The following is a 24,987-nucleotide window of genomic DNA, read 5'->3' as shown; positions in this document are numbered from 1 at the left end:
CAAACTAATCATGATAAACCGGACATTGTTAGATTCTTTTGCAGTAGTTGCACTACCAAGGACTAAAACGTTAAGCGCCTAGGGCAAACAAATCATGAAAAACCCATTGTTAATATTCCTGTTCTGTTCAAAATAAATGTTTACATATTTAAAACACTTACCGACTGATCCTTCCCCTGATTCAGGGTCTGGGTTAACGCCTGGGGACGGTTGGTAGGGGATCTCTGTGAGGGTGATGAAGAGATCCTGCCTGTCTAGGAAATCAGCGTTGTAACCGCTGTCGACTGCCTCGTCCTCCTCCTCACCTTCCTCATCTTCCCCGTCCGCTAACATCTCCGAGGAAGCGGTCGTCGACAATATCCCATCCTGAGAGTCCACGGTCAGTGGTGGGGTAGTGGTGGCGGCCGCACCTAGAATGGAATGCAGTGCCTCGTAGAAACGGCATGTCTGGGGCTGGGATCCAGAGCGTCCGTTTGAATCTTTGGTCTTCTGGTACCCTTGTCTCAGCTCCTTGATTTTCACGCGGCACTGCGTTGCATCCCGGCTGTCATGGCTTTGGAGATCTTCTCGTAGATCTTTGCATTATGTCTTTTCAATCGCAGCTCCGAAAGCACAGACTCATCGCCCCACACAGCAATCAGATCCAAGACTTCCCGATCAGTCCATGCTGGGGCCCTCTTTCTATTCTGAGATTGCATGGTCACCTCTGCTGGAAAACTCTGGATAGTTGCCAGTGCTGCTGAGCTCACCAAGATGTCCAAACAGGAAATGAGATTCAAACTGCCCAGACAGGAAAAGGAATTCAAATTTTCCCGGGGCTTTTCCTGTGTGGCTAGTCAGAGCATCTGAGCTCGGACTGCTGTCCAGAGCGTCAACAGAGTGGTGCACTGTGGGATAGCTCCCGGAGCTATTAGCATCGATTTCCATCCACACCTACCCTAATTCGACATGGCCATGTCGAATTTAGCACTACTCCCCTCATTGGGGAGGAGTAGAGAAATCGAATTTAAGAGACCTCTATGTCGAACTAAATAGCTTCATTGTGTGGACGGGTGCAGGGTTAATTCGATTTAACGCTGCTAAATTCGACATAACCTCCTAGTGTAGACCAGGCCTAAGACTGAGTTGTTGCAATCCGTCAACAAAGCTGCCCATACAGCAGTGCTTAGAGAATGTTAATGATGCTTAATGACAGCTTGACAGCATCATAAAAGGTGGCGCAGTTTTATCATTATTCACTGACTAAAACCTACTGAACCCATTGAATTTGGGCTAGAAAAACTGGTTCAATATTCACTTCTGAAGTTATGGTCTGTTTTTAAATACTGAATTGAATTTGATGCCAAAGAAAGGAGGGTTTCCTCTATAGAATGCTAGAGACATGCATTGTGCAGGCAGAAGCTGGGTAAGTGTTACTTCAAACTTCTCACTGCACCTCAGTCTTGACCCTACAGAATTACTACTATCCCAATTTTAGATTCTCTAAAGCAGAAGCTGCTAATCATTAGCAAGGAGAGAGATTTACAACTGAATGAAATGTCACATCTCTACATGTTTAACATGCCAGGATTGTACCCACAGCTGGCAAACTGTCTTCTGGGATTTTACCAAGGTTATAAATAAAATAAAAATAATGTAAGTCTCTTTGGAAAGTCTGACACATGTAGAAGTTTTGTTATTAAGAAGACTATCTATGCAAAAATGAGCACCTTGCTGCCAATACACTTGTTTGCCTATACTACCAACTACTTGTTGAGAGCCAGGGAAAGAAGATTCGTTTTTAAAAGAAAATGTGTTTAGTCTGACTATAATGGCTGTGACACCCCTACAGGTGTCTGCCTGCCCATTTAGCTATCATACACTGAGTCCACCCTTCACTGGTCTTGGAGATTCCTGTCAGTCTGGGGGACAGCAACACTGTGCACCACAGAGAAGTGGACCCTTGCTGGCAAGGGTAATGGTAGAAACTAAAAGCCCCTTTAGAAAAATATATAAATGATAGCCCTTCAAGATCCTAAGGAGGCATAAAAGATTGAGTTGTGTAAGCTGATACAGTATCACTTTGATGTACTTTCCATTCCCATCTTCTCTGCTACGCTTCTTTTCACAGGGAACGAGAAAAGCCACTACAACTGCTGGTTCAAACATTCAACCAGTGTCCAGTTTCTAAAAAAAATACACTTCTACCCCGATATAACGCTGTCCTCGGGAGCCAAAAAATCTTACCGTGTTACAGGTGAAACCGCATTATATCTAACTTGCTTTGATCCGCCAGTGCGCGCAGCCCCGCCCCCCTGGAGTGCTGGTTTACCGCGTTATATCCGAATTCACGTTATATCGAGGTAGAGGTGTATAAGCAGCTGAGATGGCAAAGAACCAGCCTGGTTTGCCAACGGTGTGTTGTTTAGGGATCTAGATAAGCAGGAATTAAATGGACCACGGCTTGGATTCAGCCTTTATGTACCAGTATGGGGAAGCCTTTTTATTTTTGGTCTCCAGAATTGAAACTCTCTCTATATTAGTTGTTACAGTTGCTGAGATAGCGTCAAAAAATATGAACCAAGTGTTATGAACCAAGGGTTCCTTTGCAGAACCGGAAACAATTGTTCTAAGGGGTGCAGGCTGTCCCATTCATCTGAATGGAGACTAACTCAGATAGCTAATGATGTTGACATTTCAAGTATTAACTATTTCACTGCTCAAAGCACATAAGAAAGGAGAGAGAAGATCATATTATTAATTTCTGCACAATTTACTGTGTCTGCTCATTTTGACAATGTGAGTGGGAAGGCTTGGGATTTGCCACATCTTTCTCCCAACCACTCCAATCAATAAGGAATTGTACCCAGTAGGAGCCCAACAGAGCCAAGCAGGGCATCTGAGGCCTCACAAAAGGGGGATTAAATTCAAGATGCCAAGCTGGGCCCCAAAGACTCACTAAGGGGAAGTCAAGCAGGGGATGCCTAGTAGAACCCCTGGGTGGGTTTAGACTGCAATGATGGGAAGTCAAGAGAGGATGCATGATGATATTTTGAATGTCTGCTCTGAGGAACATTGTGTGGGGTACTTTAACCAACAGCAACAGCTTCCATTGTAACTTTTACACTAGAAAAGCAAAGACTTGAGAAAGTGAAAACATATTTTAAATGAGATTTTTTTAAATAAGAATATTATTGATACCTAGCTCTCAAACAGTGCTTTCTTCCTGTAAAGCTAAAAGTCTATGAGTCCTGTTTTACAGGTGAGGAAAACAGGCACAGAAAGGTTAAGTGATATGACCAAGTTCAGGCACAATTAATGGTAAAGCTGAAAACAGAGCATAGGTTCTCTCACTTCCAGTCTGCTGTCACATCCAATAGACAGAAGGCGTCCCTTTCTTTGTGCATGTGCAAGTGTTCATGAAAACTCATGTGTATACAATTAGCACAGATGTATGTGCATTCTGAGTAAATATACATCTAAATGTGCTTGATGTGTATGTTGATAGATCAATTTACATACTCAAAAATGACAATTATAGGGGCAATGGGGCACATGTGAAAAATCTGTATGTACATATGTAAAGTCATATGCCCGTAAGATGTAATGTTTATTTCATGCCACATTCTATGCATAATAATAATGCTATCGAGCAAATTTTTAAACAGACACAGAGTCTCACCTTCTCATGGTTTTCTATAAGGATTTCCACCACGATATTCTGAAACTTTAGGTCCATAATAGCTGCCACAGTTTCTTCCTGCGGCCTCATTAAGGTTGGTCCAAATACTACTCCTAAATTTGCTACAGTCATTAGATTTTTCTTGGCATGGTCTGCAACGCTTTTTCAAAAGAATTGGAAGAAAAAAAAACAGGAAACAAGTTATGAAAAATTGCCAATACTCTTGGAAACTGAAGTATACTTTACAAATGAAAACATTACATTTCCCTAATCCATATTTTAGAAGTTTATTTTGTACAAAGTTTCTCCACATAAAACCATGTTGAATTTTGGAAAGTAGGAAACCCATTCTTCCATCTGCATTTTAAGAAGAAACAAAAGTCGTCATTTATTGAACTTAAATGTGTACAATGCACTTAGCCTTGGACTTTGGTAAGTGTGAAACCAACTTAATTTTGCTAACAAACCTCTAGTATTCTCTTTGCCAGAATTTGCAAAGAGAAAGTATAAATTCACTTTCTCACTTCAATCAAGCCCTCAATTGCTTGCAGAATTGCTAAGTAAATACTTATATGACTTCATTAACAGATTAGATTTCTGCTCTCTTTTCCAAAACACACATAGCACGAGTCAAACTTCTCATCTTCTTCCATAGGTTTGGTGCCTGATACTGTGTCTAATACCATCACGACCAGCCTTGGTGCCAACCACAGTCAATGTGCCCAATTGTAGATAAAATAGAAAAAAAACATTTGAGGGGGGGGAGGGAAGAAGGGGGAGAACTCTCTGAAAACTAATAAAAGAAGCCATGGTGCTTACTTTGCTAAATGTTTCACCAAAATGTCCAGCATCTCTTTGTTCTTCTCTGGAAGTTTATGAACCAAGAAGTGGATAGCGTTAACTCTGGTCTCAGGGCTGCCACTTTCTACATAACAGAAACAAGTAACTGTATCTCAAAGATAGAAATCCTGCCCCACCCATACACACCAACCCCAAAACAAAACATTCCTAGCATACTTTGGTTTTGCACTTGTATATCTCCAAATAGAGCAGAACTCAATACATGCACGTTGTGTTCCAAGTCGTCCTGTTCTAGTACTATCTGCCCATTTCTTATTTTGTGAAGTGATTTTCAATTCACTTGTAAATGGATGCCTCTTTCTGCTCATCTATATTTTTTAAAAAAAGATGCAGATATTCTACTGCATCACACACATGCTTAGAAAAATACTGCAAAGCAAGGGGTTATATTACTAGCTACAGCATCTCATTGTGAAAACCAAGTGTGAAAGGATGCTTCTTTATCCTTTTGACATAGCTTATTAATTATCCTTATCGTTTACATTGAGTTTTGTTGGTGCTAGACAGCTGTTGACACTGCTTCAAAATACCTTGCATTAGAAACTACACCGGAAAATAACATTCAGAGAGGACTAAAGGGTTCAGGAGAGAAAAACGAACACTTTTTAAAGATGTAGGCCAATAACCCTGATAAGGCTGCAGAGTTAGATTACCAGGATAAAGGATTATTGATATCAACTACATCTCTCACTGTTGGCAGTGGTGTAATTGGTAGCACAGCTGGGTGTAAAGATGCAATGGCTTTCTTGTACATAGCAAACAAACAATTTAGGCCACACAAGGGCTTAAATAGCTGAAAAAAATTTGTAAGATGTGAAAAAAATAAATCAGTCTTTTTTTATTTTACATTATTGTTTCTCTTAATAGAACTAAATCTGAAGACTGGATTGTAGTAAGATGTGTGTAAGACCATATCATTTTGTAAGTTAGTACTGAAGGCAAGGTACATAACAGAAAACCATTATGGGCATTAGGACATACAGTGAACCTGAGAAGTTCTGAAACCACTACTACTACTCTGACTGCACTATCCTAAATTTATTCCAGACCTCAGGTATTTACTGTAAAAAAAAAAAAAAAAAACAAACCACCATTTTTGCTAGGTGTTTCTTTTAATAGATTTGGAAACATTTTTGGTAGAGAACATTCTTGGTGGAACTTCACTGAGGAAAATGCCACCAGCAAGCCAACAGTTTTACTTCTGGTCAGCCAAATTCAGAGAGCCCCAAAAAACAATCCAACTCTCTTCAAAGTAAAAGTCCTTCAGAGTACTGTGGAATCCTGAATGCCAGATGAAGTGACGCTTCATCAAATGAATTATGTGTCACTGTCAAGGGCTACTGATTGCCCCAAACAATACTTGTTAAGAAAATGGGGTGGACTGCATTCTGCTGCAATTTAATACTGCCCATTCCTTATTATCTACTACAATTTTATACCTTAGGTTAGAAAGATACTTAGAAGCTTTTTTTTTTTTTTTTTTAAATGGAATGGCTGAATTTAATGTAGTGTTGTTCAAGTTTCTTCTCCTTGCTTGACAAGTTTAGCCATTGCACATATGGGCTTATGCAATTTTTTAGTACTTGTGGATACTGTATTCTTAAGACCAGTAAACAAACATCTTCCAGTAGACCTAATAAAATTGGGGGTGGGGGGGGGGGAGAAATATAGAAAACTTAAACTGTTATTTCCTTTGGGGAAAGGGAATGTTTTAAATCCTATCGCATGTAACTCTGTATGTATTCATTATTTATGTAAATGTCTTGAATTCTACTAAGCTCTTCACCTCAATTACACTGTATGGCACTGAATTTCAAGGCTAACTATGCAATAAGGTTAGAAAATATTTCCTCTTTGTTGTCACTTGTGAATTCTGCGAAAAAACATCTATCTAGTTTTATCAAATCCAATCACCACAATGATGGTGTAAGCAAGTATATACATGCACACACACACACCCCTACCTAAACCTGTTCAGTAAAGTTTTATCTCTTTTTTGAAATATGAAAATACTCTAGCAAGGATTAGAAACTAGCATTCTGCTGTTTTTTCCAATCTTTAATACTAGTCAAAAAGATAAAGTAAAATTTTGAGGACAATTGTTTTTAACTTCAGTTCTCATGGATTGCCAGAAGTGCCACAGGCTGGAAAACAAATCAGCTAAATATTTGTTGGCTATTCTGTCAACATTTTTTCTTATGCAATTTCTACTCCTCAGACAATTTACATTAGAAATCATGCAGCTGAACTACAACTCCTGCTCTACCTTCTCTAAATCTTTACTTTAACTGCCACAGTTTAATTTGGCCTGTACATTCCTTTCTTCTAGTAATATATGAGGCACCTTTAGGCCAGCTTGGATACAAGCCTCCCAGGGAGATGGGTCTGAAAACAAGGATCAGGTGGCAGTCATTTTTATGATCCAAGGGAGCTTGTCTCCTCCCTCCCCCAGTATACTGTATCCTACTAAATTTCATTTCTTTATAAACGGCATAAGGAGATGAAAATATTACCGTCCCAAACTACTGCAAGAAAATTGGGTATATAATATTCACTATGGTATAACTGGTATAGGAAATAAATCTAGAACTTTAAAATTCTAACTAAAAAATTAATATAATCAAAACAGAGTGAAATGCACTAAGCCAAGCAAAAACTTGCCCCATGGAGTCTATCAATATACAATGCATTTATGTATCTATGAACATACATATGCTTATACATATACAGATCTCTATAGATATTGCATTGACGGCATACCCCTATTTAACTTCATATTAACATACCCAACTTTCTTTTTTTAAAAGGTTCCAATTTTTTCCTATACCTCTGCTATTTATTCAGTTGAAATGAGCAATTTATCTGAGACTACATTTTCAATGTCTGCTCCTCAGTGCTGAAACAGTGCTATTATAAAATAGTTCTATTTGAACTGTAGTCAAATATTTACTGGCAGGAATGATGAACTCTCTGTGCAACTCATACGTCATTAGGGGCTCTGGAAGACTTCTGGAAGACAAAGACGACATGGAATCACTAAATACAGTAAGCTCATGTACATTTGTTTCTATTCGCATTTATTCCGAGCAGGAAAGTCTTTCAATATGATGCAGTGTCACCTTCCACTGGGGAGAGCACCCGGTGGGGGCAGCTTGCAGGATTTCAATGATTTATAGTACAAGCTGAAGTGTGACATTTAAGAGCACAAAACTAGGAAAACAACATGGTTAAACCCAAGACCTAAACTCCACCAGTTGAAGTGAGGCCTCCAATATAGTATAAACACCTTCTGTTCATTTTGAGATTGCCTTACAGATTAATAAAATATAGGCATGCTGGGTAACTAATTGTTCATCAGTTTCTTTTAAAAATATGCTCACTGAAACTGAATGATGTGGATCTGTGTTCACTTTAAGGGACCCCTGCACAATTCGGTTACAAGGGTGGGGAGGAGAAATTTATCTAAATGGAGCTAAGGGAGGAACAGGATGTGGCCGAACATGTATCCACTCCAGTTGTACCCCTCCATCCCCGGGGCGGGGTGTCATATCCTGTGCATTCCTGAAGAAGCCCTTACTTTAATCAATCATGGGATAGTAACACCCACCTTCCCACCGATGGGATTAGAACAGAACTATTTTTTTCATGATCTGCTGGGGGCATTGCACTAGTCATCTTTTTATTTCAGGGCTGGGAGGAATTTTTCCCTCATCACCTGACTGGCCAAGTCAGAGTGTTATTTTTGTTTTTTTTTTGCCTTGCTAGAACCTTACCATCGCCCTATCTCAAATGAGGGTTAAGGTAGGTTACAGAAAGCCATTTTTCTGGTCACTGTATAATTTCCCTGTGATGTACCTGCACTGGACATCTGCCCCACACTTACATAATGAATTGCAACATCATAGCCTAATTCCCTTCCCTACTCACCATAACAAAGCCCTCCCTAAACCTGCTGTGGGGAAGGTGAACTCCCCCGCCCCCACACTTCACCTAGGCCAATCTAGTGGTGAGGGGAAAATTCCTTCCCTGTTTCTCCTCCCCACCCCCAAAAGGGGCAGCTAACCTGATGCCCACAGCAGGTCCTGACTAAACCTGGCATTTTGCCACCTCACGGGGCAAGAGGGTCGGTGCTGCTCTACCTGATCCAGAGAAAAGGGGCTTCTCCCACCAGAATTTGAACTCTCCAGACCTTTCGATCCCTGAGGATCAATCAGCATCGCCATGCTGACCCACTCCCCACTTTTGCAGCAGTTTCTAAGCCTTGCTCCCTCTCCTAGCTGGGAAGTGCTATACCTTCTCCCCCAACAAGCTGGACAACAGTCTTCCACCCCCCACTTGGAAGTAGACTGGGGAATGCATCCCCTAAGGAAGCTGGGTTTGTGGTTTTTAACGACTGGTAGAAGACACACACACACCCCTTTTTCTACCACTCCTAACCCTCATACAAGAAGAGCGCGACAGGGCCTTAGACACAGTTTGGCTGTGTGCAGGCTGGGAAGGGGGAGGTCTGATAGCTGACCTCCCAATTAGGTGGAAACAATAAAGGAAAGAATGATGATCTGCACTGTACAATTTATTGCTGGATATTCCCAGATATTTTAAGTGAATAAAATTGTGGCCCAATTAAACCACATCCATTGCATCTCATCTTTCTTCCTGCATGGCCAGGACGATAGAGAGAGTCAGGTGGCCAGATGATTTAAAATAAGGATTTAAAAATAAGGAAGTGCAACAGAATATTTTATTACATCAGATGCAAAGGAATATATAAAACCTTCGACAGTAGAGCTAAATGAATAATTCACTGTAGTCTATCCATTCATATACCTTCTTTTTGGTTCATAGATATTAAAGAACAAATCATCATTTCCTTTAATTTATTTGAACATAAATATTTTATGAATTTTTGTTGTAAATTTAGTTAACTATGAACTGATCACAACCGTTTTTGCAAGTATTTGCTATTTGAGTTGCGCAGGTTAGTGAGTCACAATGTAAGCACAAAACAACGAGGAGTCCTTGTGGCACCTTAGAGACTAACAAGTTTATTTGGGCATAAGCTTTCGGGGGCTAAAACCCACTTCATCGGATGCATGGAGTGAAACTGTGGAGTGAATAGGACTCCTCGTGGTTTTTGCTGATACAGACGAACACGGCTACCGCTCTGAAACCTGTCACAATGTAAGCACAAAGGATTGTGGGATTCAGGTTACAGAAAGAGAGACCTTTTCTTTCAACAGCATCATCTTTTTCTTGCAGTAAGTGCTGGAGAGCTGATAGCCATTTTCAAAACTCACTAGTGATTTAGGATGCCTCAATTTTTGGCTCTCTAACTTTCAGGCATTAAGGCAGGGGTGGGCAAACTCTTTGGGCCGAGGGCCACATCTGGGTCGGGAAATTGTATGCAGGGCCAGGGCAGGGTGTTGGGGTGTTGGAGGGAGTGCAGGGTGTGGGAGGGGGTGCGGTGTGCAGGAAGAGGCTCAGGGCAAGGGATTGGGGCAAAGGAGGGGTGTGGAGTGTATGAGGGGGCTCAGGGAAGAGGGTTGAGGTGCAGGAGGGGTGCAGCAGGGGTGTGGCAGGGAGCTCAAGGCAGGGGGTTGGGTTGCACAGGGGTGCAGGGTACAGCAGGAGCTCAGGGTAGGGGGTTGGGGTGTAGGAGGGGCGTGGGGTGTATGATGGGGTTCAGGGCAGGGAGTTGGGGTGCAGGAGGGGTGCGAGGTGCAGGCAGGGGCTTAGGGCAAGGATTTGGGGGGCAGGAGCCAGGCAGGGTTCGGGCTCTGGAGTGGTAGCGGTGTGCACCAGGGCCAGGGCAGGCTCCCTGCATGCCTGCCCTGGCCCCGCGCTGCTCCAGGAAGCGCTGCGGCCTCTGGGGGCAGGGAGGGGGGGGGTGGAGGGCTCCGCGTGCGCTGCCCTTGCCATGACTCCAGGTACCTCCCCCGAAGCTCTCGTTGGCTGCAGTTCCCCATTCCTGGCCAATGGGAGCTGCAGGGGACGGTGCCTAAAGACAAGGGCAACGCATGGAGCCCTCTGCCCCCACACCCGGGGGCCGCAGGGACATGGTGCTGGCCGCTTCTGAGAGCAGCACGGGGTCTGCAGAGCCACGGGGGGCAATTCCACAGGCCGGGTCCAAAGCCCTGAGGGGCCAGATCCAGCCCGTGGGCCGTAGTTTGCTCACCCCTGCATTAAGGGGTCTAATATCCAGGAAGTACTGAGTACCAACCATCTGAAAATCATGCCCCTTTAAAATGCCTCAAAATTGCAAGTCACATATAAAAAAATATTGTCCATCAACAAATAAAATTCTTATTAACTAACAGCAACCACAGAAAAATTTGACAAACGTTTTTTAAAAAACTCATGTATATTGAGTTGACTTTATTCCTGTTTTAAAATTACTGTAGAAAATATCAGGATCTTCTGGATCAGCAATATTATTTTATTTTGTGCATTTAAATAAATATGTTTTCTCCTCCCTGAAGTCTATAAGCTATACTTCAAGAGCCAAGCTTGATACTGAAAAATGCCTCCATTATTTTTTAGTTTACTTTATTGATACCAGGAAAATTAATATAGAAGAGTTTGAATTTGAATTTAAATGGATTTCCATCATTGAAAACCCACCACTGTTTAGGTCTCAGGAAAAACAAACAAAACAAAAATGTTTTGTTCATATTAAACTATAATGGACACACAAAAAGTTGTATATTCTTACATAATTCAGCTGAATATCTCAGAGAATCAGAAAACTGGTTTGCATACAGAACAGACCCAAACCTCTGAAGATGCACTTCTCTTACTTTTTCTCCTGGCAACTTTTACAACTCCTTGGGACCAGGAGAAGTAGCAAAATATAAAGCTAGTCAAATTTTTCAGATTTCAAAATGTAAACATAATTTCAAATTATTTTCAGTGATATTTTTGTGATTTCCCCCCCTCCTTTTTTGGACTAGCTCTACCAAAGTACCCTAAGAAATACTGTTGAACAGCCTAACCTGATTGGAAGCAGCAAATTTTGTAAGAAAGGCCAATTCTGCAGACCCAAGAGAATCAGCCAAACACTTAGGTGTTTATCCCCTCTAAACATTTTGAAGTTTGTCAGTCACTAATCTTAATCCGCTCTTTGTGAAATTATGAAACTCCCATCCCCAAGCAAATATAGTGTCTTGAACAAATATGTGGATTTGTAGTCAGTGTAGACTTCCATCCAAACAATAGTAAAAACGAGTGACCAAAACAATAAAACATCATCGTCATCAATCTGTGCTAATTAGAGTTCAATTATGAATAGTTAACACATGTAACCTTACCTCAGGTACTGCTTCATAGCACTAGTAATCGTCTTCACTTCCCAATCTACAGAGTTTTCCAGATCAATTTCACTGCAGGTTTTTGCATCTAACAAATGACCATAAAGGAAAAAAAAAATCTAAATCTGTACATACATAAAAGATTTTATCAAAGTTAAATTAATGGCAGAATGTGTGTATCTGTGAAATCAGACAACAATATTATAATAATCCTAAAGGAAACAACAAAATGCAAGATTCCTGAATGGAAGTATATCAAATTTGAAGCCAATATTTTAGAAACTTTTGTTAGTTTAAATCAAAAATTGTCCTCTACCTCTTAATATTAAAATGGAAGTAGGATTTAAAACTAAAATACATGTCTATCTCATTGAAAAATTTACAAGTGCTTTTAAAACTATTTCACTGATTTTTCTCTCCTTAGTGATCAATACAATTAAACTAGACTTAATTTGAAATTTCTTTATTGAAGGTTTTTTTTTCCCAGACTCCCTTATTTAGAAGAGGCAGGGAGTTTTCCATATGGGGATATTCATGAAAAGATGCAGATCAAACTCACTTTAAAGAAAAAGCCACTGAGGAACAAATAAAATGATAGCCAATTACCCAAGATGTTTTGTGTCTTTAAGTACTTCAACTTTTTTTGATTACAGTCACTGTCAGCAACATGTCATAAACTATAATAATGGTAATTAACACGGATTACATTTTAATCAGTTCCTACAATTCAGAATTCATTTGTTACTGTGCTTGTTGGACAAACGACAGTTACATTTAAAAAATCAAATTAGGCACCCTGATTAAAGGTGCAGTCCTTTCTAACTGGGACTAAATAATTATGTTCTAAAGGCTGTGCCAACCAATTATTTCTGTAACTGAATATTCTCTCTCATTAAATCAATTATTTAAATCTTATTTTAAAATACCAGTCAGATAATATTTTCTGTCAACTTGCTACCAGCCAACCACCATCCAAAAACCCGAAGACTGTCTAAAATGGAACCTTTTATTTTCTTCTTTCCAACGTATTCCTGTGCTCTGAGAATCACATTCTTTCCACTGAGAAGGAAATCTTTCTACTCACTTCATGGAATAAAAAGCAGCTGTCACATCAGAAACTAATGACTCTAGTGACTATGTTAGTAATCCACTATTAAATTTTCACTGTTTTCAAATAACTCCTCAATCATCACTGACTCTCCTTCACAATCAGAGGGTTCACTTGGTTGTGTGGAATTTGTTAATGACATATTTGAAATTCATACTTCAGAAAATACTGTGAATAATCATCCTTAAAATATTAGAATATTAGAAAGTATTTTCGCTTTTTAAAAATAGTAAAATTTGTGGGAGAGGATTCCATTATTCACTCCTGGGGCAAAACACTAGAACTTCTCAAAGATTACCCTCCTGTTAGCCCCACCCCAAAAAACTAGCCCTGAGACTACAAAAAGAAAAAGAGATCAAACACTTTTCTTGACTCTCTGGTTCTGCCTGTTGTCTTTTATTTAAACAGTTCCCTTTGTTCTACTTTACTGCTACATTCCACTGTGTCCTAAACATTTAAGGATCACATTTGCTAAGGGGACTCAATAGGATTTCGGCATTCATGCTAGCAATTTTGCACACACAGCTATTTGTGCATGCAAAAACTAAATGTACACACAAGAATGGCAGCTGCAGATGCAAATATTTGTGTGCACACAAATAAAAGTGTGCAGATTTAAAGACTTTTTGAAAATTCAGCTCTAAATCTCCTAAAATTTCTGATATTATGGAAATAGGGTTTATAAAAGCCATGAGGCTCATTGAGCTAGGTTAGGAGGAGGAGCTTTGTTTCTAGTTTTGATTTTAATATGGCCACTGTGGGAGTTTAAATGTATTATAATACACTGTATATAAAATAGGGTAAACAATGGATTCAGAGCAGTAACTTTCACAGCTGTTTTAAAATGTAGGTGGATTTGCAAAACTCTTTTCTATGAAATATGATGCCTGGCATTTTTCATGACAGCAACTGTCAGAGGTCAAAACTGAACGCATCAATAAAATATACAAGACTTTAACGGTCATCTCATCATAAAGTCACTTTATAAAAACATGTTTCTTTGTAGATTGTTGCACTTAAATAACACACTATTTATTCTGTGAATAGGTGTAAGGTCCCTTCTTCTCTATGATTTTAAGAGGAGCAGTGAATTTATGGTCCCCTTTGCGTAAAATTCCAGCTTTTCGTATTCTAACAAAGGAACCACACTCAAACTTTGGTTCCTTAGCACTCTGCCACTTGTCTGTGAAAGCCTTATACTTTGCTTGGTTCTGTTCAACTGTTTTTCTCACATCATCCTTGGTTGGGGCCTCAGGTCATGCCTTTATCAATCCAGCAATGTTCAGTTTAGTATTCATCTGTTTTCCATGCAGTAACTCTGCGGGTGATCTTTGCGTTGTGGCATGTCGTGTAGCCCGGTATGCTTGCAAGAAATCAGTAGTGAAGGGTATCCACAATCGCCCTTCCAGTTGAGCCATTTGCAAACTCTCTTTCAAACTTCAGTTAAACCATTCGATTTCCCCATTGGCTTGAAGGTAATATAGGGATGACCTCCTATGTAAAATATTCTTCTCTGCTAGAAAAGTTTCAAACTCCAGGGAAGTAAATTGACTACTATTATCTGAAACCAGTTCTTTGGCATTACCTTCCCTGCTAAAAACTGAAGAGAGGAACTTAATTACTGCAGCAGAAGAGATTTGCGATGTAAAATGCTACCTCAGGCCATTTACTGAAATAGTCTATTAAAGTGATGGCATAACGACAGTCAATTGGAGCAGTATCAAAGGGTCCTACAGAGTCAATTGCCACTTTTTCCCATGCAGATTCAGGAAGAGGAACAGGCTGTAATGGAGGGGTACATGTCACTGCTGTCTTATCATGCATTTGGCAAGTGACACATAATTTTATGAGTGCTTCAGTTTGAGAGTCCATCCCTGGCCACCAATACAGATTCCATAGTCGTTGTTTGGTTCTGACAATTCCTTGATGAGTATCATGTACCAGGTGTATGAGTTTTGAATGTTATTCTTCTGGCACAAGTAGCTGGTGTGTACCTCGTAGCACACAGCCATCGAGCAAAGAAAGTTCATCACAAACTCTAAAATAAGGCAACAAAACTGGGTCAAGGTTTTTAGGGTTACTGGGCCATCTCTTTGTCACAAATTCCCATAGTTTTTGTTGAATTGGACACGCTGAACAAGCAGCTTGAAATTGTTCTCTTGTAACTGCACTAAGAGTGCTTGTAATAAGCACAACTACTACATCCTCATCCTCCAGTGGATCATCTGATGAAGGCAAAGGCAGGCGAGAAAGGCAATCAGCTATCACATTTTTGTTTCCAGGCTTATATTCCAGTTCATAATTGAAAGAGAGTAGTCTTGCAGACCATCTAGCAATACGATATCCTGCTCTTCCCAGTCCTTTCATGGTGAGCAACGTCATCAAAGGACTGTGGTCTGTGCGCAACTTGAACGTGCGGCCCCACAGGTAAGTTCTCCATTTTTCAGTAGCCCAGACACAAGCAAGTGCTTCTTTTTCAACTGTAGAATATTTTCTCTCAGCATTACTTAGTGTCCTTGAAGCAAATGCAACAGTCCTCTCTGTATTGTCCTCATGAAGTTGTGTGAGGACAGCCCCAAGTCCATAATCAGAAGCATCAGTAGTTACAGTTGTGGGCAATGCAGGACTGAAGTAGTGCAAGTACTGGACTATGTACAATCAAGTCTTTCACCTTTTCAAAACTAGCTTGTGCATCCGTTGTCCACACTAAGGTTGAACATCTCCGTAGTAATTCTCGTAGCGGTTCAATGATAGAAGCATAACTGGGAATGAATTTTGCATACCAGGAGGTAAGACCCAAGAAGGAATGCAAGGTTTGCAAATCTGCTGGAGGAGGAGCATTTGAAATTGCCACGATATGATCTGGATCAGGTTTTAGTCCAGCCTGTGAAATTGTATGCCCCAGAAAGGAGAGTTCAGTTTCTCTAAATTTGCATTTGGACCTATTGAGCTTGAGGCCTGCTTTGCTGATGCAGTTTAGTACAGACTGCAGGTTATTGTCATGCTCCTCAGTAGTATTTCCAAACACAATATCATCATCCAAATAGTACTGAACTCCATGTTGATTCTTCAGAAACAAAGACATTTTTTGGAAGGCACTTGGGGCTGATGCGAGACTGTATGGAACACGTTTAAAACAAAATAGTCCCTTGTGTAATAAATGCTGTGAGGTCTTGGCTATCTTCATGCAATATAACCTGGTGGTATGCGCTCTGCAAATCAAGAGTAGAAAACATCTTTGCTCCACGGAGTTCTGCAAATACTTCTATGTGAGAAAGAGGATGGTTGTCAATCACAATAGCTTTATTTGGCTCCCTTAAGTCCACACAAAGGCAAATGCCTCCACCCTTCTTCTGTGTCACTACTATAGGTGAAACCCATTCCGAGGAGTTAATCTCTTCAATAATGTCCTTTTGAACAAGTTTTCTAAGTTCCTCTGAAACAGCTTCCCTGACTGAAAATGGTAAGCGCCGTAAATTTCTGTCGTACAGGCATCATATTATTCCGCATTTTAACTTTATGCAGAAACCCATAAACACAGCCGAGTTTCTCCTCAACCTGGTGTTGGGTCCCAGCTGAAACTAGTGTGTGTACCGCAAGAGTGCTTTGCTGAAGAAGATCAATTAGTCCATTAACTACCCTGAGATTTAAAGCAGCCAATAAATCTCTGCCAAGGATAGCAGTGCCTTTGTGGACAATATAGAACTCTGCAGTTATACAGCAACCACCAAAAGTAACTATTGCTGGCAGGCAGCCATATAATGGAATATGGTTTTTCAAATAGCACACCAACTGAAGTTTGGGTTCAGTAAGAGGCACATATTTAAAGTAATGCAAATAGCTGGAATCAGGTAGTATAGTGTCCAACATTAGCTGAACAGAGTGTGATTTGCCTGAGAGTATGGTGGAGATGTTTACAGTGCACTTTATCTGTTCTGGAATATGTGCAGTAGTGGTTTTGTCCACGCTCAGCACAGTAAAATCTGGTATTGTAACTGCATTGTTGATTGAACTGGCTACTGCGACATACTTTAGCTAAATGCCCAATCTTTTTGCAATGATTGCACTGAGCTACTGTTCCTGGACATCCTGTGTGGCTTGCAAGGTACTGTGGGGATCCACAGCGAAAGCATGCTTTTACTGTATTTTGATAGGGTTACCATACATCCGGATTTCCCCGGACATGTCCGGCTTTTTGGTACTCAAATCCCTGCCCAGGGGGAATTGCCAAAAAGCCGGACATGTCCAGGGAAATAGGGAGGCAGCATAAGCCAGGGTTCGACCGGCCCCAGCACAACCCGTCGGGTCCGCAGCGCAGCCCAGCCTCCCGGCTACATTGTAGCAAGCTCAGGCGAGGGAAGGGGGGGGGCGCAGCCACAGAAAGCGGCGAAGGGGCCGCTGCTGCCCCCAGAGGCCGGACGGACCGCGCGCCCCAGCCAAGCCCGCAGGACCATGGGGAGGCCAGGCCCAGACAGCGGCGCGGGCTTCCCTCACGGGCGGAGACTCCCCGGTCACTGGGGGACCCTTCCTGCGGCCCCGTCACCCTGCGTGGCAGAAAGGAGGCTGCGGCGTGGGGCAGGGAGTGCGGCGTGTGCCGGGGCTGCAGGGACCCGCGCTGCCCCGGTCACCGTTGAGCATCAGAAGCCCCCGCCTGGCAGAGGCTGCTGGGTGAGTGGGGGAGCAGGTCAGGTGGGGGGGTGCAGAGGCTGCAGGGTGAGGAGGAGCAGGGCAGGCAGGGGCATAGAGGCTGCAGGGGCAGGGCAGACAGGGGCGCAGAGGCTGCAGGGCGAGTGGGGAGCAGGGCAGGCAGGGGCAGGGGGCACAGGGGCTGCAGGGCAGGCAGGGGGCGCAGAGGCTGCAGGGCGAGGAGGAGCAGGGCAGGCAGGGGCATAGAGGCTGCCAGGGAAGGGGGGTGCAGGGGCAGGGCAGGCGGGGGGAGCAGAGGCTGCAGGGCGAGGAGGAGCAGGGCAGGCAGGGGCATAGAGGCTGCAGGGGAAGGGAGGGGCAGGGCAGGCGGGGGGAGCAGAGGCTGCAGGGGCAGGGGGTGCAGGGGCTGCAGGGCGAGTGGGGAGCAGGGAAGCACTTAGCAACCCCCAACCAAGATCAGAGCGGGAGGGAGGAGGGGGAATGTAGGGTGCTCAGAGGAGGGGGCAGAGTTGGGGCAGGGACTTTGGGGAAGGGGTTGGAATGGGGGCAGGAAAGGGATGGGGTTGGGGCGGGGCCGGGGGCAGGGCCGGGGCCGGAGAAGGGGCGGAACCAGGGGCGGGACTGGGACCCCGTGGAGTGTCCTCTTTTTTAAATGTTTGAATATGGTAACCCTAATTTTGAATTTGCTGATTCAGTGGCTTTTCATTAGTTTTCCTCTTGCAATTGTTTGTCTGCAGTGATAGTGAACTTTTCTGCAAAGGAGTCACAGCCTGGACGGTGTCTCCTGTATCCCTGCTCATTATTTTGGCTTCAGCTATAGCTGACTCAATCTGAGTAGCAATGGTTATTGCTTTTTCTAGTGTAAGTTGTGGTTCTAGAAGAAAGAGTTCTCTTACATGAAGCATGGTTGTTTTCTCAATGAGCTGGTCTCTAATCATCTCATCTGCCATATTCCCAAAGTCACAAGTTACAATCAGACTCCTCAGGGAAGCAATATACTGCATTATAGTCTCCCCTGGTTTCTGCTCATGCTGGCGAAATCTGTAGCGATTAGCTACTACATTCACTTTTGGCACAAAAAAGTTCTTTAATGCAGTGAGTGCAGTCTCATATTTATCATCTGCAAGGGGAAACGTGTAAAATATACATTGCCCTTCTGCTCCAAGGCAGTCGATTAGCAGAGCTTGCTTTCTTACTTCACAAATCTCTGTTGCACTGATTGCAAGCAGAAAAGTCTCAAACATATGGATCCAGGCAGTAAAGGCAATTGGAGGCTCACATGGGCTTTGCAGAAAGGGTGCAGGTGAGTTCAGAGGCAGAAGATCCATCCTCATCGCCAAAATGTTGTATCAGCCAGGCAAGGTACTAACAAACTTCAACAGGACTTTATTTTTAAAGTGGAAACATTTTTCCAAGCTGCTGATGCACCCTCTGTAACTCTCACTCTGTGTCCTCAACTCCTCCCCCTCCTTCCTGTTTCCTGTCCTTTCAGACACCCAACAGCCAGCGCTCCCAGTTCTAATAATTACAAGCAACATCTAAACACAGAATCTACACATTGCTACACCGAATCATACACAAAATAGTGAGTGGAATTGAGTATCCTGCTGGCTGTACTACAACAGTGCAGTCTGAAAGGCTTAAGACTGAGACTCCTGATACCTACAAACTAGTGACTCTGTATCTGTGTTTATAATAAGTTAGAAGATTAATTTAATATCCATTTCAGGCAAGAATGAGATCTTTGTTTACAAAATGTTAGCCTTTGCCATTCATATTTAAACAAGACTATTTTTGAAAATCAGAACAACATGCCACTATATAGGTTACAGACAAATTCAAGGAGTAAGTCAATTACAGAATGAACATACTGTCTGTTTTACAGAATTACATGTTTATTTATTTTAACTGAATTTAATTTATGATCATAAGCAAGGCTTGATTCCACAAACTTTTACTCTGGCAGGTGGGACTCCTTGAGAGTAAGGTATTACAGAAAAAGTCCCATAATTAAGATCTTTCCACCTTCCTTCCATATACCTCTTCTTCTGGTTCTCCTGGTTTTATGTCTTTTCCAAAAAGAGACAAAAAGGCTATATACTAACACCACCCATTCCTAGCATCTGAAGTCTATTTTAATCTTTTTGCATTCTGGATGCACATGCATTGGATGGTCCATGATAAATAAAAGTAGCTTGAAAACTCTTTGAGATCTTATTAAAAAAAAGTTAATACCCTGAAAGTTAAATCAGAGATAATCAAAGATGGGGTTTTGTTTTATTTTTAATGACACTGGACGGAGGATTTTATCAAGGATACTTAAACTCAGAGACAACGGGGTATAGATTAATCAGATGTTTTAGATTCTTCTGCACTATAACAAACAGAAACCCTTCTCTAATCTTCCTTGAGACCACATAAAAATAAGTATGCAAACAGGATCACATCATGATACTTTCAGTGAACTATTGGGAGAGGGGAGGGGCACCTGGCTATAGCATTACATGTTCTCTATTTGATGTTTCTTGCTGTCTTGACATTAATATAATCTTTCCATTCCAAATCATTACATGAATCTTGGAAAGGAGCAAAAAAGTGTTTCTAATTTAAAAATTAAGTAAAATCAGATGCTGGAATCCCCATTAAACTCTGCTACTGAACCACTGGAACCTGAGTCTATTTAATTTGGAACCACTCATGGTAAAGAGGAAAATCTGATTGCCAAAACTGCACATCCTACATAAACCAGTGAGTAGAAAAACAAAAACAGCCCATGGTAGCAAATGCATTCTAACGAGGTTCTTCAACTGATGACAGGTAATTGTTCCCGTGGTTAATGGCTAAAAAAAAGGTTATTGCTTACTGAGTCTTTAATTCTAACACAGCTAAACAGCTATCAGAATCTGTTGTGTGTTGGTTGTTTATATTAATCTTGGTTTATGCTTCCTAACACTCCCTTCTTGTTACGCTTTAAAATACAGACAGGTTTACATGCATTGACAGAGTACCTCAGGGAATTGTTAATATTGATTAATTAAAGTAAGATATCATATAAATTACTATTTAGCAAGGTCATTATGACAGATTGATATGACATACAGGCCCTCAAGCCTGAAGTCTTATCATCACTCCTGAAGAGACAGCCTGCTTTAAAAAAAAAAAAAAAAAGACATACAGGTGGCACTGAACTGACAGCAGCGTATAATATAAAAGCGCTTTGTCATTCACATAATGTCTGGGGTAATGAAATGAATTCACTTGCTGGTTTCCTCCAGTTTGCTGTGCCAAAGAACACTGTGTTATCAGCACAGATGGAGCATGCATGGTTCTGGAGAAGAGCCTGGTGCAAACTGCAAACAAGCTTCTTTGAATACCAATGAATCCCTGAGAATCAGACCCTTGCTGTCAAGTGACAGGTTTGGAAGCTCCATAAAAATGAACTAATCCCTGTGGTCTTGTCCAACTGCATATGTACTGTCAGTGCTCTGGACAGGAAATTTGGAAATGTTGCACATTGTGCAGTCATGGCTATAACTTTGGTGTAAGATATTAAGCAGGTGAGGAAATTCAGCCAAATGCCAGCACTTTTCTGGAGGCAATGGGGTGGCAGGAAAAGTGTGACTACTGGGACTAAATGAGTATTAAGTTTTCCAGAAGAAAAAAATATTCCGGTGGCATTAGTGTGATGAGCCCAATTCAGAGGGGTTATATAGGGTGATGTATAAGCTTCCCATTGCTAAATGCACGTGAGGAAGTCTAAACGAGAGGTGGTTGCTATGTCAATGGCAGAAACTCTCCCGTCAACATAGCGCTGTCTACATGGGGGTTAGGCCACTACAACTATGTGTAGATTTTCCATACCCTGGAGTGATGTAGTTATATTGATATAGGTCTGTAGTGTAGACTATGAGCATGGACTGGTCTACACTGAAAAGTTACATAAGTATAGCTATGTCTCTCGGTCGTGTGTGTGTGTGTGTGTGTGTGTGTGTGTGAAAATACACACCGCAGACAGATGTAGTTAAGCCGACCTAACCCCCAGTGTAGACAGCGCTAGGTCAACTGAAGAATTCTTCCGTCAACCTAGTTACCACCTCTCAGGGGGATGGATTACCTACAGCAGCAGGAGAACCATTCCCATCTACACCTGGGTGGGCAAACTTTTTGGCCCAAGGTCCACATCTGGGTATGGAAATTGTATGGCAGGCCATGAATGCTCACGAAATTGGGGGTTGGGGTGGCACAGGGGATGAAGGCTCTGGCTAGGGGTGTGGGCTCTGGAGTGGGGCCAGAAATGAGGAGTTCAGGGTGCAGGAGGAGCTCCGGGATAGGGGTGGGGAGCGGGCTCCAGCTGGGTGGGCGGGCTCTTGGATGGGGCTGGGGATGAGGGGTTGGGGGTGCAGGAGGTTGCTCTGGGCGGGGACAGAGGGGTTTGGAGGGCGTGGCGGGGATCAGGGCTGGGGCAGGGGGTTAAGGTGCGGGAGGGGTCAGAGGTGCAGGCTCCGGGTGGCTCTTACCTTAAGCAGCTCCCAGAAGCAGCAGCATGTCCCCCTTCCGGCTCCTACGTGGAGGCGCGGCCAGGCAGCTCTGCACCCTGCCCCATCCACAGGCACCGCCCCTGCAGCTCCCATTGGCCATAGGGTTCCCAGACAATGGGAGCTGCGGGGGCAGCGTTCAGAGCCCACTAGCTGCCCCAACATGTAGGAGCTGCAGCAGGGACATGCCGCTGCTTCCGACCCCACTCCCTGGCTGGAGCACCAGAGCGGGGCAAGCCCTGGACCTCGCTCCCCGGCGGGAACTCAAGGTCTGGATTAAAATGTCTGGAGGTCTGGTCTACACTGAAGTACTACAGCAGCACAGCTGTAGCATTTTAAGTGTTGATGGAGACTATACCAGCACAGCTATGTTGCTATACCGCCATAACTCCATAGTGCAGACATAGCAGACACCAATTGGTTTTTCTACTGCTATAGGAATTAGGGCTGTCAAAAAAATTAATCGTGATTAACTGCACTGTTAAACAATAATAGAATACTATTTATTTAAATATTTTTGGATGTTTTCTACATTTTCAAATATATTGATTTCAATTACAAAACAGAATACAAAGTGTATGGTGTTCACTTTATATTTATTCTTGATTACAAATATTTGCACTGTAAAAAACAAAATAAATAGTATTTTTCAATTCACCTAATACAAGTACTATAGTGCAATCTCTATTATGAAAGTTGAACTTACAAATGTAGAATTATGTACAAAAAAAACCTCCATTCAAAAATAAAACAATGTAAAACTTTTAGACCCTCCAAGTCCATTCAGTCCTACTTCTTGTTCAACCAATCACTCAAAGAAGTTTGTTTATATTTGCAGAAGATAATGCTGCCTGCTTCTTGTTTACAATGTCACCTGAAAGTGAGAACAAGCATTTGCATGGCACTGTTGTACCCGGTGTCACAAGATATTTACATGCCAGATGCACTAAAGATTCATATGTCCTTTGATGCTTCAACCACTATTCCAGAGGACATGCATCCATACTGATGACTGGTTCTGCTCAATAATGATCCAAAGCAGTGTGAACTGATGCATGTTCATTTTCATCATCTGAGTCAGATGCCACCAGCAGAAGGTTGATTTTCTTTTTTGATGGTTTGGGTTCTATAGTTTCCGAATCAGAGTGTTGCTCCTTTAAGACTTCTGAAAGCATGCTCCACACCTCATCCCTTTCAGATTTTGGAAGGCACTTCTGATTCTTAAATCTTGAGTCAAATGCTGTTGCTATCTTTAGAAATTTCGCATTGGTATCTTCTTTGCATTTTGTCAAATTTGCAGTGAAAGTGTTCTTAAAAAGAAAATATGCTGCGTCGTCATCCAAGACTGCTATAACATGACATATATGGCAGAATGCAGGTAAAACAGATCAGGACACATACAATTGTCCCCCAAGTAGTTCAGTCAAAAATTTAATTAATGCATTTTTTTTTTTTAATGAGCACCATCAGCATGGAAGCATGTTCTTTGGAACGATGGCCAAAGCAGAGGCATATGAATCTTTAGCGCATGTGGCGCGTAAATATCAACACCAGCTACAACAATGCCATGCAAATACCTGTTCTCATTTTCAGGTGACATTGTAATTAATAAGTGGACAGCATTATCTCCTGTAAATGTAAACAAACTTGATTCTCTTTGCGATTGGCTGAATGAGAAGTAGGACTGAGTGGACTTGTACGCTCTAAAGTTTTATATTGTTTTGTTTTTGAGTGCAGTTATGTAACAAAAAAAACTACATTTGTAAGTTGAACTTTCATGATAAAGAGATTGCACTACAAAATACTATTTCTTTTATCATTTTTACAGTGCAAATATTTGTAATAAAAAATAATATAGAGTGAGCACTGTACACTTTGTGTTTTGTGTTGCAATTGAAATCGATATATTTGAAAATGTAGAAAAACATCCAAACATATTTAATAAATTTCAATTGGAATTCTATTGTTTAACAGTGTGATTAATCGCAATTTTTGTGTGTTAATCGTGATTTATTTATTTTTAGTTAATCGTGCGAGTTAACTGTTATTAATTGACAGCCCTAGTAGGAATACTACCTCCCCCAATGACAGCAGTTATGTGGAAGGAAGTATTCTTCCACTAACATAGCTCCCTCTATACTAGGTCATCATAGCCACCTCGGTCAGGGGTTGTTCCCTCCCACCCACACATCCCTGACCAAAGTAGCTATGTCGGCCTAACTTTTAAATGTAGACCAAGCTTAAGGTCCACACATGAGTTATACCACTTTAAGTATATCAGTATGTAAAGTGGTACAACCCCCCATAATGTGGATGCAGTTATATCAGTATATATGTGCTCATACTGGTATAGCTTATCCCCCCTTCCCATATGGAAGAAAGCTAGATTGGTAGAAGCACATTTATACTGGTATAATTGTGCCCATACTAGGCCCTGTACCTGGATAACTATATTATTTAAAAAAAAAAAAAAAAAAAAAAATCATATCCCTAATTGACATATTTACACTGATAGAAATCCTGTGTGTAGACCAGGCCGAAGGGAATTTAAGCTCATGTCATTTACTCACCATGAGCCAAAAAAGGAAGGTGTAAAAAAGGAGACCCTCCCCTCCCATATACCACTTTTCTACACTTCCAGACCGTGGGTGTAGATTAGATTAATTTAAACTCAGGCTCCTTTAAACCTACTTATACCGCACCCATGATTTGTCCCAACAGGTCCTTTTGGATGTTTTCTTTGTTTATACTAACAGCTAAAACTTGCTTGCCTTACTCAGCCAAGAGGCCACAGTGAGTGCAGGATAGAACTATTTGAATGAGTAAGGCAAGATAAGATTTGACCCAAAATAATAAATAAGTAAATGT

At 41.8% G+C, this 24,987-nt stretch overlaps 1 protein-coding gene across 1 annotated transcript in view; it reads right to left on the bottom strand.

Moving 5' to 3' along the window:
- Positions 1 to 24,987, bottom strand: part of ARHGAP10 (Rho GTPase activating protein 10) — a 246,201-nt gene that overhangs the window by 80,198 nt on the left and 141,016 nt on the right. The window contains exons 14-17 of the mRNA XM_034771459.1: positions 11,830 to 11,917; positions 7,473 to 7,531; positions 4,481 to 4,586; positions 3,662 to 3,821 (exon numbers count right to left, since the gene is read on the bottom strand). Of these exons, the coding sequence (XP_034627350.1) occupies positions 3,662 to 3,821; positions 4,481 to 4,586; positions 7,473 to 7,531; positions 11,830 to 11,917 (413 nt within the window). The remainder of the gene's footprint in view (positions 1 to 3,661; positions 3,822 to 4,480; positions 4,587 to 7,472; positions 7,532 to 11,829; positions 11,918 to 24,987) is intronic.

The sequence above is a fragment of the Trachemys scripta genome, chromosome 5 (genome assembly GCF_013100865.1).
Source record: "Trachemys scripta elegans isolate TJP31775 chromosome 5, CAS_Tse_1.0, whole genome shotgun sequence".
In the NCBI taxonomy this organism is placed as follows: Eukaryota; Metazoa; Chordata; order Testudines; family Emydidae; genus Trachemys; species Trachemys scripta.
This window is presented reverse-complemented; position numbering and strand designations above follow the sequence as displayed.